The sequence below is a fragment of the Balaenoptera borealis genome, assembly GCF_965194805.1.
Source record: "Balaenoptera borealis genome assembly, chromosome: 2".
NCBI lineage: Eukaryota > Metazoa > Chordata > Mammalia > Artiodactyla > Balaenopteridae > Balaenoptera > Balaenoptera borealis.
In genome coordinates this window covers 1,578,193-1,594,673 of record NC_138867.1, presented here as the reverse complement: position 1 = coordinate 1,594,673, position 16,481 = coordinate 1,578,193, and the positions used below count along the sequence as shown (strand labels likewise).

At 62.8% G+C, this 16,481-nt stretch overlaps 1 protein-coding gene across 1 annotated transcript; it reads right to left on the bottom strand.

The window, feature by feature from the left end:
- Positions 1-911: 911 nt before the first annotated feature.
- On the bottom strand, positions 912-16,039 carry LOC309623103 (sodium-dependent neutral amino acid transporter B(0)AT3-like; the record flags this gene model as incomplete). The annotated part of the gene is given in 24 exon segments (XM_082379618.1): positions 912-1,101; positions 2,314-2,371; positions 2,591-2,778; positions 3,534-3,759; positions 4,346-4,473; positions 4,553-4,580; positions 4,583-4,710; positions 5,852-6,011; positions 6,327-6,355; positions 6,357-6,444; positions 6,447-6,516; positions 7,106-7,152; positions 7,155-7,196; positions 7,199-7,251; positions 9,400-9,537; positions 10,173-10,269; positions 10,272-10,284; positions 11,114-11,224; positions 12,960-13,148; positions 13,508-13,809; positions 14,491-14,676; positions 15,297-15,334; positions 15,648-15,710; positions 15,939-16,039. Coding segments are annotated over 24 exon segments (2,673 nt in total).
- Positions 16,040-16,481: the final 442 nt, after the last annotated feature.

Below are 16,481 nucleotides of genomic sequence, written 5' to 3'. Positions count from 1 at the left end.
GTGGACCATGGGATTCTCCTCTTTCCAGAGGGCTCTGTGGAGTGGGCAGCAAGGGCCGTGCACACGGGGGTCCGAGTCCGGCCCCATCTCTCCCCCAGGGCGCTTGTCTCCTCACCTCCTGTCCCCGTGTGCTGGACCTGGGCAGGTGGACGTGCTCAGGCAGGCAGACCCTGGCTGTCCACCTCGTCTGCCCCCCTCTGTCATCTGGGTGACCTGTGTGCTGACCGCTGTGGGGCTCCTTTGGTCACATGCTGTCACATCGACTTAGCTGGACTCAGGCACAGCGCCTGGGGGGGGAGCAGGATAGGCCTGGCAACAGGGCCTCCCAGAAACGGGGGGCTCTTCAGAGGGGAGCTGCTTGGGTCCCCGAGGGTAAGATCTCCACGGGAGTCTTCCTCATGCACGGGGGCCTCCCTGCACTGCCGGGGCATGTGGGGCTCTGCTCAAGGTCAAGGATCGTGCTTCGGGGGGCCGTGTGGAGGACCCGGGGAGAACGGTGGTCAGCCCCTGACCGGGCCATGGCCAGGTGCCCCAGAGAGCTTGTCCAGGGAGCCGGGGGGCTCGGCGGCGAGGGGCAGATTGCAACCTGGGCTCCCTGGTGGGGGGTTGAACCACACAGATGCCACCCCTGGTCCCCTGGGGGGGTGGACCACACAGATGCCACCCCTGGTCCCCTGGCGGGTGGACCACACACGTGCCACCCCCCCACCCACACACGTTTCTGGCCCAGCAGGTCTGGGAATGTGAATCAAACTATTTCCAGGTGGTATTGGTGGTGCTGGGGGGCAGGGAAGTTGGAGGCTGTCTTCCATGCAGTGACCCCCCGGGATGGAGCCGACAGAGACTGGCTGGGTCCAGCGTCAGGGTCAGGGCTCAGGAGGTGGGTAAGGGCGAGGTTGCAGGGACACGGCTCAGCCGACACCAAGAGGGACTGAGGTGCCGGGGGGCTTGTGTGAGAGCAGGCCCTCCTCGCAGCAGCCCGTCAGAGTCCCGCCTCTGCGTCCAGCCCGGCTCAGGTCCCTGTGGGGCGCCTCCACCCGGAGAAGCCATCGCCCGGGCCTGCCCTGCTTTGTCTGCACTGAGGCTGTGCCCTTCAGAGCCCTGCGGGGCACACAGAACAGGAGGGGCAGCTCAGGGGGTGACCTGGGGGTCGGCTATCTGCCCTGTGCCCGGGGGCGGCACGGAGGCTGGAAAGCGGCATTTCGATGACCTTGAGCAGTTCCCGAGGCTTCCTTCCGGGATGTCCCTGCTGGGGCCGCCTGATGTGGCAGGTGCCGTCAGGTGTACCTTGGACGGGGTCGGTGCTAACGCAGCCCAGATCAGCTGAGCGTGAGCGCAGGGCGCCTGCCGGGGTTTATGGCTGTTGCCTGTTTACTGCCACTGCTGCAGCGTCCGAGTGACCGAGCGTTTATGATGGACCCAAGTCCACAAGTGCATCATAAATAATCAGTGCGGGACTGACCCCACCCACCTGCTGCCGGCCTGGCGGTGCCCCTGCTGGGAAGGACTGACCTGCTGCCCAAGGCGGAGGGCGCTCCATGCAGGGGGAGGTGACCTGGCCCCCACAGCTGCACCCCACTGACCCGCCACCTGCCACCGCAGGCTCCCAACACCCCTGGGCCTGTTTCTGGCATTTCCAGAAACAGGCCAGTCATTGCTCAGTTTTCTGACTTCTACATGCCTCTAGAACCTTGTTTGTCTACTAAATGCATTTTGTCCCAATTTTACTCAAAGTCACTTGTATTTTTACTAAAGTGTAAAACCCTTGGAAAGGGCATATGCTCTGGTCAGGCTCAACTGAGTAAGACCTCACTCTGATTTATCTATTTTTTAAAATCACCATGCAGACTGCCAAGTCTCCTCAGGGTGAAACATGAAAATAATAGAATTCTGAGAAGCAAAGAAAAAACATCTAGTTTCTTGGGCTTCCCTAGGTCTGAACTGCAGGTGAAGGAGCCTCTGACTCACGCGCCCCCAGATGTGTGCGCAGCCAGAGGAGCCAAGGTGAGAAAGGCATGAGGAGCAGGAGTGAAAGCAGGGCACAGACGATGCCCGGGGGCCCTCAGCCCCACGGCTCTGCTCCCCTCACCGCCATGACCCTGGTGTGTGCTGGCGCCCAGCCATGGGACGCTCACCCGTGAAGGTCGCTGGAGAGCAAAGGGCTTCCCAGACCTGGCAGCTCAGCGTCCCCCAGGCGCTGGTGGGAGGATAATGACCCCCAAAGACACCACATCCTAACCCCAGAATCCACATCACCTGACGTGGCAAAGGGACATTACAGGTGCAGGTGGAGTTTGTAACTAATCAGCTAACCTGAAGGCGGGACGTGATCCCGAATGCCCTGGGCGGACCCACTGGAAGCCCAGCGTCCCTGAACGTGGAGGAGGGAGGCTGAAGAAGACTCACGGCTGTGTTGGCTTTTTGATGGAGGAAGGGGCCACGAGTCACGGAGTGTGACACAGAATGGGCAAGGTGCAGGCCCCGGCCTCCCCATGCGGCTTAGGACTCACTTTGGGGGCACTCTTGGGTTAACCCCGCTTTAATACTCAGCTCCTCTTAGGTGGGCAGCAGTGCACGTGCTTCTGTTTACTGGGGTCTGGGCTGCCGAGGGCCAGGAGGGCCCCCTCACGCACGCCTGGCCTCACCATGGTACTCGTCAGCTGGGGATGGTTCAGCACCACGGACAGCGCTTGCCCAGCCTGGGACTGGAGCTTAGCGGGAAGTGTTCCCAGCACGACACCAAGGACACACATGGTCTCCTTGAGTGAGGCCGTGGGGCTGGGGTTGGAAGCAAGCCCGCGTATCCAGTGCCCAGCGCCTTAGAGCTGACCTCTGGCTGTCGGAGGAGGGCCAGAGCAGAGGAGGGCGGGTGGAGGTGAGTGGGCTCAAGAATGGGCAGGTCTTGGCTGAAGGAAGGACCGGGCGTGAGTGAGGATGGCCTTCCCCTGGAGACAGTCGAAACCTGCGTGATAATCGGCCTTTTTGTTCATTCCTGACACATTTGACTGAGAAAGTCTCAAAAGAATAAAAGGCAGTGCTTCTGAGCCAAGCCTGGGAAGAGCCGGCTTCCCCGCTGGCTTTCTCGCCGCAGCTCCCTGGCCTTTGAGAGCGGGATGGGCCATGCTTCTGTGACGATTCTCTGCATTGGGGGGCCCGAGCATCGGTCGAGACGGACCCACACCCCCGAGATTCCCCATCACGTGCAGTCACACCAGACCCTCCCCATGACCCCAGGGCTCTAGGTAAAGAAAGGGGCTTCTATGGGGCGGGGCCTCATGGCAGAGAACGCAGTCTGCTTTTCCTTGGAGACTGGCCCTGCCTGCAGATTCCCTAACTCGCGTGGCACGAGACTCCTCGGCTGTGGGGTGTGGCTGGGCCTTCCCAGATGCCCCCCTACCGCTGGCCTGGCTGTCGGGACCCCGTTGTTTTGCCCATGGAATCGCCGGGCACAGTGCGTGACCACCCGCCGCAGGGCCCAGGAGGCGGACAGTGGGCTGTCCCCCATTTGGGGCAGGAGACAGGTCCCCCCCCACCTCCACTCCTGGACGGAGCAAGGCGGCTGCTCGGCCACAGGGGCCGTGAGTTGTGTGGGGCAGCTTCGCCCCATCTCTTCCCGAGACGAAGCACCCAGGGTGGGTGGATGGAAAAGGCACACGGCCAGGGACCGCTCCCCGGGGCAGTGGGGACTCAGGCAGCTGAAGCTCCGGGACTTGGCTGAGCCTCTCGTAGGGTTTTGGCTCTGAGAGACGGGCCTGGGATCTGGGGCGTCAGGTTCTGCGAGAGCCACTCCGGACACCCCTAGGGGCTGCAGGGTCTCGGGGCTGCCTTGGCCTGATCCGCTGGGCGTCGTCAGACCCTATGCTCCCTCCATAAGGGGGGCAGCGCCACCCACCCGAGCTGAGGCACTGTGGCGAATCTAACAGGACAACAGTCACGGAAAGCTCTTTGAGAAAGACGGCGCCATTCCTCCTGTGCCTGTCTGGTCCTCTGGGGCAGCTCCTTTCTGGGGAGGATTTGGAAGCAGCTGCTTCAACGCTCCAGGCAAGGGGCAGCTCTGAGCCACCAGACAGCCGGCAGGTTGGCGGGGCCCACGCGGCTCAGAGCACAGCCTGGGGCCAAGAGCTGGCTCGAGTCGGGGCCACGCGCCCACGCTCTGACCAGCTCGGTGGCGGTTTCTAGTCTGGGACCCGGCTGGGCGTTTGCAGATCCCATCCGCACGGCACTTGGGAAGTGTGGCTTGAAGCCACGTCCCTGTGGGAGGGGCTTCAGGGACCTGTGAAGTCACCGGAGTCTGGAAACTGCTCCTGTCCTCCCGCCACTGACTGAGGCCCTTGCCCAAGGTCACCGGGTCTGCTGGAATGGGCACCGTTGCCCCAGGGGACATCGGGGATCTGGGGATCTGGGGTCTCAAGAGCAAAAGCAGCCCACGTGGCCCTTCGGGCACGAATGTCCACTGTGAGGGTCTTCCGGGCCCTGGAAGTCACCAGGGAAGGGCCAGGCTGGGTCTGAGGTGGCCCCAGTGCCTCCAGCCCCCACCCAAAGACCTACGTACTGGGGGTTCCAGGCCTTGTAGCCCGGGGTGAGCTGGCCAGGAGGGCAACGTAGGCCACAAAGATGGTCAGCAGCAGCAGGGGGCTGACAACCTTCCAGGTCACCTGCCAGTAGAGGCCGGGCCGCCTCCCGGTCATCCACGCTATGTCGTCACAGAACCTGCCACGGAGACACTCAGATCTGCCACGGGCTCAGATCCCCCAGCCGCTCGACCAGTAGCCTTTGTCCTGCCACGAAGATGTAGCCCATGGGGCTGCCCCACCTCCACTCTGACCTTTGCCCCACATCTTCCTGAGTGGCCCCCGGACCAGGCAAACTTCTGGGGTCCTGATGAGGACTCAACCCCGAGGTCAATGTGTGGGGAAGGCCAGAGGGGCAGGTCAGCCTGGCCCAGGGCGCAGCAGGACCTGTGGATTTGGCCCTGGGGGCGGGGAACTCCGGCTCTGAGGGGTAGAGAACCCTCCGCTGGCCCGCTGTGGGAGGTAAGGCGGCGCCTGACCCGGGCGCCCAGGATGGGGACAGAGGCCCAGGTTGTGCATCAGCCACTGCAGACCCGGGAGAAGGTACCAGCCACCCAGGAGCCGACCCTCCCGGGGCCCCTGCCCTTCCCGTCCCCCCGCCCCAGGCCGCGCCTCACGGCTCCTGAGGGTCCGCTTCTGAGACCCACAGCCCGTTGAGCCCTGGGGCTCACTGTTCCCCCCTCGTCACCACGGACCACTGCCTCTTACTCCCGTCTCCCGAGGGGGCAGCATGCCTCCGGGGACAAGCCCGCTGTCCCAGTGCCCACAGAGCAGCATGGAGGCCATGCATCTGGGGCCTCTCAGGATCTCCTGGTATACAAGGTCAGGGGGCACAACCTCCAGGGTCATCTGGGCAGGGCTACGGTCAGGGTGACAGGTGTGAGTCCAGGCGTGAGTGGCCCTGAGAGTGACAGATGTGAGTGCAGGTGTGAGTGACAGGTGGGCCGCAGGCCCGGGCCAGGTGTGGGTGGGCAGGGCCAGAGGCCTCCAGGAGGGTGGGGCTTGGAGCCCTGGCGGGGCCTCCCGGTGCCCTAGTGTCCACCTGCCCTTGGACTTTAGGAGCCCCCCACGTGGCTGGGGACTGGCCGTTTCGTCACTGGCGTCCCCACAGCCCGGCGGGTGGGTCCCAGGGGTGCATCTGTGGACGGGTTTGTTTGGGGCGGAGCTCATTTGGTCCGTGTCATCCTGCATCTGTCCAGGAGACCGGCTGCCCGATGCCCACACGTGTGTACTTGGGGACGCTTGGAGCAGAGGGGCGGGACCCCTGGAAGCTGACTCACCGTTTCATCCCATAAACATAAATGACACCAACCACCTCGGAGAACGCGAAGAGGGTCAGGTCCAGGGAAGCGACGTAGCGGTCAAAAGTCTCGAGCCAGTCGTTTCCCGACCGCAGCGTGAAGCAGGTGGCCGAGAGGAAGCAGAGCAGGCAGGCCAGCCCTGGACACAACCCCCATGGTCAGGCGTCTCCCCTTGTCCACCCCCCCATCGTGTCCCCCTGCACCCACGGAGCTGGAGGACGCGCTCGGCTGGGGTGGCCTCCGTGGGCAGTGTGGGACGGAGTCCCCTGCCCCCGCCCCCCCTGACCCTCGGCTCCCCTGTGCTGACCCTTGAGGCACTGAGCCAGAGCCGCGGGGTCAGGGCCCTCGAGCCTCGTGGAGGAGGGGCGTCTGGACACCGGGCAGCGTGGACGGAGGGTAGAGGCAGCACGGCAGTGAGGACGGGCCCTGCAGGGAGGCCTGGCTGTCCTCTCACCGGTCAGGGCCTCCTTGGGGACCCACCGAGTCCGGGCGTGGTGTGATGACGCTTTCCACGTTCCCGAACACGGATGTCGGGCCCGGGCTGAACAGCACCCTGAAGAAGAGCACGGCCCCGACGGGGCCCCCGGCATGTGGAGGACGGCCTCCGTGAAGACGATGAAGGCCAGGCCTGGGCCCGAGGCGCTCTGCAACGCAGCGCACGGTGGGCCCTCACATCCACGCCGGGGCACGCATGGGTGCCAACACGCCCACGCGGGAACACGCGTGTGTACCAACACCCTCCTGAGTCAGGGTGCGGCAGCCCTGTCCGGGCTGTGTTATAACAAACTGCAGGCGCACCTCTGAAGGGGGGGACCTGTGCCCCTAAACCCCCTGCAGCAGGTGCCGTGGGGGCTGGGGGCCTTGGGGGCTGGGGGCCTTGGGCTCAGGAGCCCATCCGACCGCTGCCCCGGGGACCTGTCCCCTGACTGCCCCCGGCCTGCTGTCCCTGTCCCCGCATCAGCTGGCCCCGTGCGTGGCTCCTCCAGCCACAGCCTGGCTCTGTGGCCACGCTCAGGCCCCTCTCCCCGGGCTCTGGGCACCCGCAACGCCCGCTCTCGGGTCAGCCTGGATCCCCGCCTGCTGGGCAGGGCCCGTCGGACCGGCTGCGTTTAGGCCGTGGGGTTTTCTAGGAGCTCAGAGAAGCGGGGCACAGGGTCAGCCCCGAGCCCTTCACTGCTGACCCCGGCTCAACGCCTGCAGCCACCTGCAGCCCGGCCACAGCCCCTGGGGCACCTTATCCAGGAAGTCCTCCAGGCAGCAGGCCTCCAGGGGGAGCCCGCCACCCGCTCGGGCTGCGTGGCGTCCAGGTGCGCGAGGGCAGCGCGTAGTCCTCCCTGGAGGTGCTCCGGTCGGGGAGATGGAAGGCGTTGGTGAGGCGGGGTGGCAGGTGGGGTGAACAGGTGCCCTAGCGGCGGGCACGGGGAGGCCCGGCCTCGTGCACACACGGGGCCCGGGTACAAATGGGCCTGCGGCTCCCTGCCTCCCCGACTCGAGGGCCCGATGGCCCTGGGAGTGGCGCTCCTAGAGCTGCTGCGGCGGGGCTCGGGGGACAGCTCTCCTTATGCCTCCACGTCTGTCTCAGGCCTCGAGGCTCAGACTCCGCGGGGCTTCCACGTTTGCGAATTCTCCTGCTCGCTAGAAGGAACTTGTCACCTTGCATCCAGTCCCCACACCATCCCGAGGGCATTTGCGGACGTGTCCAGAGTGGCCGACGCGCCCGTTCCCGCCAGGCCCCCGGGACGCTGTGCCCTCTCATCCCCGGAGCTGTAGACAAGCCTCTCCCAGGCTGGTTGCGGCCGCGGTTTTCGCATTTTTGTGGTTTTTTTTTTTTTTTGTACACACACACACTGTATTTTATTTTTACAAGAGATAAATAGACTGACACCAAGCATTGTAAATGGATGACCACAACAAAAGCAACAATGATTGCAATTACCAAGCACGAAACACACTCATACTATGTCATAATATTGACATTCAGTCCAGTAATCCTCCACTGTAACAGCTCCTTTACTTTGCAGTGAAAATTGATTTGTATATTTTTTGCCTCTGAGTCCTTGTGGGATATTTTTTTTAAATTCAAACAGAAAGTCACAAAAATTATAATCAATCTCATCAGTTCACTCAGTTCCATGTAATTAATTTTTTTTTCATCTTGATCTTTTGTTAGCACTTTTATGAGTTCATCAGTTTTTCATTAGAGTTCTGAAAATGTTTATTCATTCAGTTCAGCAGTATAGTCAGTTACCAGAAACCTGTACTTGTCAGAGTCTTTTCCATGAATTTCTTGAAGATGAAACCCTTTTATAGGAACATATTTGCAAAAGCATCAGAGTACACCCAGAACTGTCTGTAACTGACAAAAGACTTTAAAATGACCACGGTTAAAGATTTGATGAAAGTTCAAGGAAATTTAGTTATGTCTGAGATATACATTTTAAAGTGATAACTAGAATTATGACTTATAACATTAAACCAGAACATATAAGATTTTTAGAAATTTCATGTAATGTCTGAAACATTTCTATTAACATTTTTGTGCTTTTTGTCGGTGATTTTGCTGTTTAAGTGCTGTCCAGTGTCCCAGACGCAGCAAGAAGACGGGGATGCCGCCTGAGGTACGGCCGTGGGCAGGAGCCCAGTGGTGACGGGTCAACAATTTTGTTCGCCGGGCGTCTCGGTGGAGCGGCTGGAAGAGCTGCTGTCCCGCGGGGGTGACGCTGCTCACCGCTCGGGCGTGGCCACTGCAGCCTCTCCGGAACATTCCAAGAGGCGCACTTGCTCAGCAGTGTCCGGAGCGCCTGGCGGCTGCCCTTCTTCCCCCAACACAGCCGAGCAGGGTCAGGACAGGCGTCCCCCCACGCTCTGCGGACACGGCCTTCGTTCCGCTGGCCATCCGGGGCCGTGGGGACGTTCAGCAGCACCCAGAGGGCAGGCTTGTGCAGCTCTGATGGGCTCTAACCGGGAAACCATGTCTGGAGGCCACCAGGCCGTCCGTCTAACATGGTAACTTCAAGGGTGGGGGCATCCTAACGGCATCAGCTCCCGGGGCTGTTGTGACAAACGACTTCAGCCTGGGGGGTCTTAAAATAACGGGGATTCATCCTTTCCCAGCTCTGCAGCCAGCCGTCCAAGATCAAGGTGTGGGCAGGACCGCGCTCCCTCCGGAGGCTATAGGAGAGGGTCCTTCCTGCCTCTTCTAGCCCCTGGGGCCCAGGTGTCCCCGGGCTTGTGGCCACGCCCCTCCAGCCTCTGCCTCTGTGGTCACCCGGCCTTCTTCTCCGTGTCTGTGTGTCCCCCTTCTGTCTCTTATCAGGACACCAGCCATGGGATCGGGGACCCACCCCGTCCAGGACAGCCTCACCTTAACCAGTCATCTCTGCAAGGACCCTGCTTCCGGGTCAGGTCCCATCCCAGGCTCTGGGTGGACCCTCCTCCCCACTGCTCTGGGGAAACAGAAGGTCATCCGGGGGACCCCCACGAGGGGGCCGAGCTCGGGGCCGCCTCGCCCCAGAGCCCGAGGGCACCGTGCTCCCTCGTCCCGGCAGCGCCCGTGGTCGCTGGCCGCCTGGAACCCCAGGACAGAGAAGACAGTGATGGACGCACGGAGGGAGGTCATGCCGTTGACCAGGGCGATGGTCACCGCGTCCCTCCTACTGTTGTTCCTGGGCAGACGCGCCTGTCGTCAGGGCCCCCGGGGGCCTGCCTGTGCTCGACCTGGAACACGGTGCGCTCCTGTGCTCTGAGGACATCTCAGACCCCTCCCCTCCGACACCCTAGCGGGGGCCCGGCTCACACTCACCCAGTGGTCCCCACCCCCTCTCCTGCCCCCCACCGCCTGTCCCCACGGACAACCACCCGGAGGTAGGTTTAAGCGCATCACCGCTGGCACCGTGTGGCTTATGGCCCGCGGTCGTGCCTGGAGCCACAGCCAGTCCGTCTCATAAAGAGGCGCAGGCCTGGTGTCTATTTTAAGTGACAAGGAGGTGGACACAGGCGGTATTTCTGCTTTTATGGCCCCATGCGTCACACACAGGCAGCCCCCGGTTATGGCCTTTTTCCGGGGTTTGATGACCCAGGTTCTCTTCCTGCAGCCGCTCCGGAACTTGCTGGAAGTTGCCCCAGAGGGCCCCAACCTCCCGGCCCTTGGGGGATGACTCAGTAATTGCCAGATCTTGACAGTCTGTTCTTATCAGAAGCTCACACCAGATCACCCTCCATCCCCAGCAGGAGGTCACGGCAAAGAAGTGCTTGGTGTGTCTCTCTGAAGCCTGGCTCCCTGCCCCCGGCCCGGCCCTACCTGGGCGGGTTGTAACTTGCAAAAGCGATGTGTCCTCCGAAGGCCAGGGACAGAGAAAAGAATACCTGGGTGGCTGTATCCAGCCACACCCGGGGCTCTGCAGGAGCTGCATCTGCAAGGAGATAGGGGCCCGAGATCAGCAGACAAGCTGCCGTGGCCCAGTGCCTCCCGTTCTGGAATGTTCCCAGCGTCCCTGGGACTACTCCCACGAGCAGTGCTACCTGCTCAGGCCCCAAGAATAGTTTGGGACCGCACGCGCGGAGCAGTTGACGTGGCCAGCTCAGGCTGCCTGCTCGTGACGTGTAATGGCCCCCCGGGTCCCATCCACACGAGACGTGCGACCCTGAGCGCTTGGGGCACAACCCCCTCGGGGCTGGGAGTCAGGGCTGAGCAGCTCGGACTCAGGGTGCTTGTTCTGCTTCCCCTCAGGCCCGGGGTTTTGAGGACTTGAGGGCCGGGTGGGGCCCCCGTGCACACGGTGCCTGATGTTTCTGCCGCTAGACCGGGCAAACCTCCGCCTGCCTGCATACCAGGGGCCCGTCCCTCCCCCGGGCAGGGCTCTGCCTGGGAGGCTGCGGGATGAGCTGTGCAGCCCCTGGGGTCCCGGCGGTGCTGGGGTCCCGGAGACTGTGGAATGGCCCAGTGGCTCCTCGCCTGGAGGGGTTGCACTGCTGGATGAGGGCCTCAGAGGTGTGGGGCCTGGGACCCCAGCCGGCCTCCCCCCGAACCCCCATTTCATAGCGGCCCCCACGTTCCAGATCGAGTCTTCGTCCTGCTCTCTCCCCCCGAGCCTGACCCCTGAGACCCCAGGCTGCCCCTCCTTGTGGCCATGTCTCTGCTCCCACGGCCGGGGGTTGGGACGAGCTGGGCTGGGCAGGGGCCCCAGCTCGTGTGCTTCCTGAGCCTGGGCCCCAGGGGGCTCGGATTCGGGACCCACTCACGTCGGGCATGAATAGGTGGGTCAGTCCTTCGGTCGCCCCGGGCAGGGTGAGTCCTCTGGTGAGGAAAACCGCGAGGAGGAGGTGAGGGAACGAGGCCATGAAATGAGTTGCCTGAAAAAGGCCGGTTGTTAGTCTTCCCAGCGTGTCTGTTCCGCGTGAACCCTGGAGAGGGGTGGGCGTACCGAGACGCTTGGGTGCACTGCCACGACCCCCGTGGGGTCCGGGTGGGGGTGGGGAGGGGCGTGAGCTCCGGTCAAGCTTGCGGCGTTCGGGGCTCCCCCTGAAGCCCATACGTGGACGCCGCTGAGGAGGGCGATGGCCTCCCCGGGGCAGGCGGACTCCCCCTCGTCCACAGGCCCCTCTTCCTTCCACCCTGAGGCCCCCAACCGGCCGCTTCTCAGGGTCCATGGGGCCACACACCTGCCCACACCTTCTCCCGCAGAAGGACCAGCCCCCAATTCTTTCAGGGCTGGGGAGGGGTCTGCACACACGGCGTCTGCGAAAAATAAACCTGCAAGTGGACGCCCTTCCCTCCTGACCCCCAGACCCCAGTGCAGACACTGGGGAACTACCCAGTGCATCTTCAGGGACTTTCATGGCAGGATTATTCGGGGTTTCTGGCTGGCTTGTTGCGACTGATGGCTGCTTCCAAAATTCCAGTCCCCTCAAGCTGGGAGCCCCTCACGTGAGAGTAATCATCACCCTCACATGGTAACCGAGAAAAAGCACAGGCACACATGCACACTCGGACCTGCAAACCCCCATCTCCACGGATCGGGAGGCCTGGCAGGAATGCACAGGATTTCGTCACAGTCATTTAAAGGACAGACGCATGAAATATTGGGCTTATCCAAGCCCAGAAGGAAGAGAGGGTGGGAAGCCCTGTGCTAGGTGCAGTTTGAAAGGCAGGCTTGGGGGCTTAGGCTCAGGCTTCCCTGATCCTTACTGCATGGAGACCCGGTAACTATCAATATGTTTTTTCTCATTGTCTAAGTCTCTTTAAAAGATAATCCACTGTTTGAAACAAAAGTGCTGAGAATGCAGGGGTTTCCTGGCAGTCTAGTGGTTAGACTTGGCACTTTGGTCAGGGAACTAAGATCCCACAAGCCGTGTCGTGCAGCCAAAAAAAAAAAAAAAAAAATGCTGAGAATGCACTTGCTGTTTATAACACATTGCAAGTCCAATGTATGACAACAGGGTGGACACTGTGGGGAGGGAGGGCGGTGCTGAGAGCGTCCTCTGTGCAGTGGTACAGCATTGCTTGGAGACGGACCGTGATGCTACAACCCCTAATTCAACCCCCAAGCTGCTACTAATAAGCAAAGCACATAGAGTGGGATCAAAAAATACTCAGCAAAAGAGTGAAACAGGAACAAAGACTAGAGGGGACAAGCAGAAAAGAAGTACAGGATGACAAACTAAACCAAACCAGATCAATAAGCACATTATATGTAAATGGTCTAAGCACCCCAGATAAAAAAGGCAGGGATTGTCAGACTGGATAAAAAAGCAAGACCCAACTATATGCTGTCTACAAGAATCACACCTCAAACAAAAAGGCCCGAAGAGGTGAAAAGAAAAAAATGGGACAAGTGCACTGTGTTAATTTAGTCACAGAAGGCTGGAACAGCCCCTCCAGTATCACAGTGGACTTGGAGCTGACTCTCGCCAGGCGGAGGAGCTTCACCTCGTGGTGACAAAGGCATCAGTTCTCCGGGGACACGTGACAGTGCTGGTGTTGCGCCCCTCCTCGCCGAGCCTCTGAACCCCAGAGGCCAGCAATGACGGAAGTGGGGAGGGGTCCTCTGGGGCTGGCGGGAGCGGGGTCTGGCCTGTGGGCTCTCACCTTCCCAGTGGGCTCAATGCCTCTGATGACACACAGGTACACAGTGGCCCAGGAGGCCATCAAGCAGACCAGCAGTCGCCACTGGACAGAGCCACCGTCGTTGATGTCGGCCGTGGTGTTCAGTGTCTGCCGGTACCAGAAGTAGCTCACAGCGCCGCTGTCCCGGCATTCCTGCACAAAGCCCGGAACCAGCCCGCGCAGTCATGGGCTGGCCATAGACTGCAGACGACCTGGGCACACCGGGCAGGACCACTGCCACCCTGAGCGAGGGGCAGGGAGGCTGACTGCCAGTGGCCTCTGTGGCCGACATGGGGAGCCTCCCAGCCCAGACCCTTGGTCTGAGCACCCAGGGCCAGCCTTGTCCAGCGCGTGCCAAGCACAGGTTTCTCTCAGCCAGAGGCAGGAAGGGAAAGAGGTCAACCCAGCTTTACGAGCAAACTTGAAAACCATGACCGTTTCCCACATCGGGGCGGTCTCCCCAGATGGCGCCCTTGGCTGGGGTCTCCACCAAAGACTTAGTTCAGGGAGCGCAGCAGCCTGTCCCACACCCTCCCGTCACTGGCACACGAGCAGCTGCGAGGGCCTTGGCGCTCCTCAGTGAAGGCACAGGGCGTCCGGGGCCCTGGGTCCCGCAGTGAACGGGCAACGGCAGGGGTGACAGGACCCAGTCTCAAGGTGCCGGCCGAGGCTGGGCTTCTTGCCCGAGCGCGGTGCCCGCGTGGTTGAGGGCCGGCGGGCAGGCGCTCCGGGGCAGCGGGTTGGGAGGAGTTGGGGAGGCGCCACAGCACCCGTGCCAGGACTGTGTCGCAGTGTGTGCTGACCAGGACAGATGTGATGAAGCCGCCGAGCCCTGCGGGCACCAGCCACGGTCAGCGTCCCCCTCCTGGCTGCCCCGTTGCAGACCGTCCTCAAGCACATCCCACATTTCTGCTCCCTACATCGCCCCAAAGGGCTCCCGCTGTCTGCCCGCTGGCCTGCCTCTGGCTGCGTCCGCCCGCAGGCAGCCCGTCATCTTCCCAGCCACGCGGTGCTCTCCGGGCTGGGCCACGTTTGGCTCTCCACCAGCCTCAGGCTGCTTCCAGGTGGGGCTTTCAGATGGCCTGCAGCCACCAGGTGTGTCACAGGCCTGGATGGTGACGTTCGGATCCCTTACTGCAGCACCCACCTCAAGGGTACACGGGGAGCTGGGCCTGCCCTCTGCCCGGTCTCCCCTGGTGCGTGAGCTCCTGGGACAGGCAGCTCTGCACGCATGAGCTGGGCGAAACGGGACAGCCTGCTGCTGCGCCGGGGCTGGCCCGCCGCCTCTGCCACCGCACCCGGCATCCAAGTCCTCCACAGGGATGCCGCTGCCCAGGCCCCTGCATCTTTGCATCAGGGCACCTCCTGTGTCTGCAGGTTCAAAACCACTGGATATGCACCGGAGTGATGATCAAACACCCATGAAACAGGCATGGCACATGTAAATGCAGCCCCCCCCCTCCGCCCCGCTGCCCCCAGCAGCTGCGGGCAGGGATCAGAGGGAGGTGCGTACCTACTGCACCCAGGTAGGGCGAGATGGCCGTCCACACCCCGATGCTGGCCCTGTGCAGGCGCTGGCCACTGGCGCTCGATGTGCAAGAGCGGGCTGCCCTCGAAGGCCAAGCGATGGGGTAAGGGGTGAGGAAGGCGCCTGAAAAGACGCGGTGGTCAGCCAGCGGCGCCGTCTGCCCGGCCAGGCCTCGGGCCGGAGGACGACACGGGGGTGAGGGAGAAGCGCTCGTGGTGGCCCAAGGGGAGGATAGGGGACCCCCGTGTCAGGGGGTTGCCGTTGTTTTAAACGACTTGGTGTCATCCCACCATGTGGTGCTTTATTGGCGGTTTTCATCCACGGACAGGCTGCGTTGTTCTCCCTGAGGCCCTGTGACCCCTGGTTCCGGGGCTCCTGAGTCGGGGAGCTGGTCTGCTCACGGGGAACCTCGGAGTAGGAGACCCCCAGACGCCCTCCCAAGCTTCGCCCTGAGCTGGGGCAGGAACCTGTCCCTCCAACCCTTCACCCCAGTCCAGACGCTGGGAGGTGGACCCAGCGGCGGCGGGAGAGGGCGCCGAGGCCCCCAGGACGCAGCACGTACCGGCCGATGCAGGAGCCCGAGGGAAGGGCAGGCAGAGATGGCGGCGGCCCTTCTGCGCCGCGAGCCCCCGTGGACAAAGTGGGTGCGGCGAGGTGGCCGGGCCTGGCCCCCCCGAACCCACAGACCTGCCAAGCCTGCTGGGGAGACCCCGGTTCCCCGCTGGGTGCTCCCACGCTGTCGGGAGGACCGCTAACTCCCCAGCACGGAGTCGGCGATGCTGGCGTCTCACCTGAGGGCCCTTCCCTCTGGGTCCCCGCCAGCCGCGCGCTTTGGAACAGCATGTGGGGGCACGTCAATGCTCCAGGACCGACGGCAGCTGCCCCCCCTGCCCCCGCCGCACGCACAGGTCCAGGTGACCCCAAGGAGCAGCTCAGCCTGTTAGGCCCCCTGACCAACGAGGTCGGCCGGCTGCGTCCTCCCCACACCGTCTGCAGGAAGCTTGCATTCAGCTTCCAAGAGCCACTTGCACGCACCACAGGCCCCTGCACAGCCTCCGTCTGGCTTTTCGTGTCACAGTCCGGTGTTTGGAGGCTGAGTTGGGGCCCTGGGGGAGCAGGTGGCCACGGAGCCCTCCGCCCACGTTGGGCTCTGGCAGGACTCCAGGGCCAGCGCTTGGGGCAAACGGTGCTTACGGGTGTCTTCCCTGTAGCAGCAAAAAGGCAAAGCCGCGTTAAAGGAGAAAGTTAAATTCTGGAGGGACTCAGCCTCGGGGGAGGCGCCAGATGCCCCAGGGACGGGAGGGCATCTGTGGGCTGGGACTTGGAGCTAGAGGGTGTGGACAAAACCCAGGTCACCCAGGGAGCCCCTGGGGGGAGGGGCCGGTCACAGGGCCGGGGCCCAGGGCACAGGTGGAGGGGCCCTCTTCCCTTGCCGCCCCGTCTCCATCCTGCCCTGCGGGGTCTCCTGCAGGCGGGCCTCCCAGCCACCCTTAGGCCTCGGCACGCACAGCTGCAGCGCGGCAAGGACCGACATGGAATGGCCACACGGGCAGGGGCTGAGCCCTAGGTATGCGATCCACTGTCTAGGAAGGGCCGTAGCCTCCAGGCTAACCAGACCTTGGCCCCCTTCCCCCACCCCCTGCTCTGAGGGGAAACCCCCGGCCGGACGGGGCCCGGGTGGGGGCCTCAGGGGCGGCTAAGGTCAGCATGACCGGGTCCACCCAAAGGAAATATGCAGGGAGGGCAGGGGTTCTCCTGTGGCTGAGCCGCCACGCTGGGGGAGGAGAGAACCAGAGGCGTTTCTGCGACCACGTGGCGAGCAGCGTCCACTCCGTGCGTCAGATGCATTTCATCCCCAGCGGGACTGCCATGGGAACAGGAACTCATACCACAAACCAGGCTGGGGCACTGGGGGCGGGGCTCAGAGCGCTCCACGTCCGGCGTGGGCACCTGCCTCCCTCGAGTCCCACAGTAAG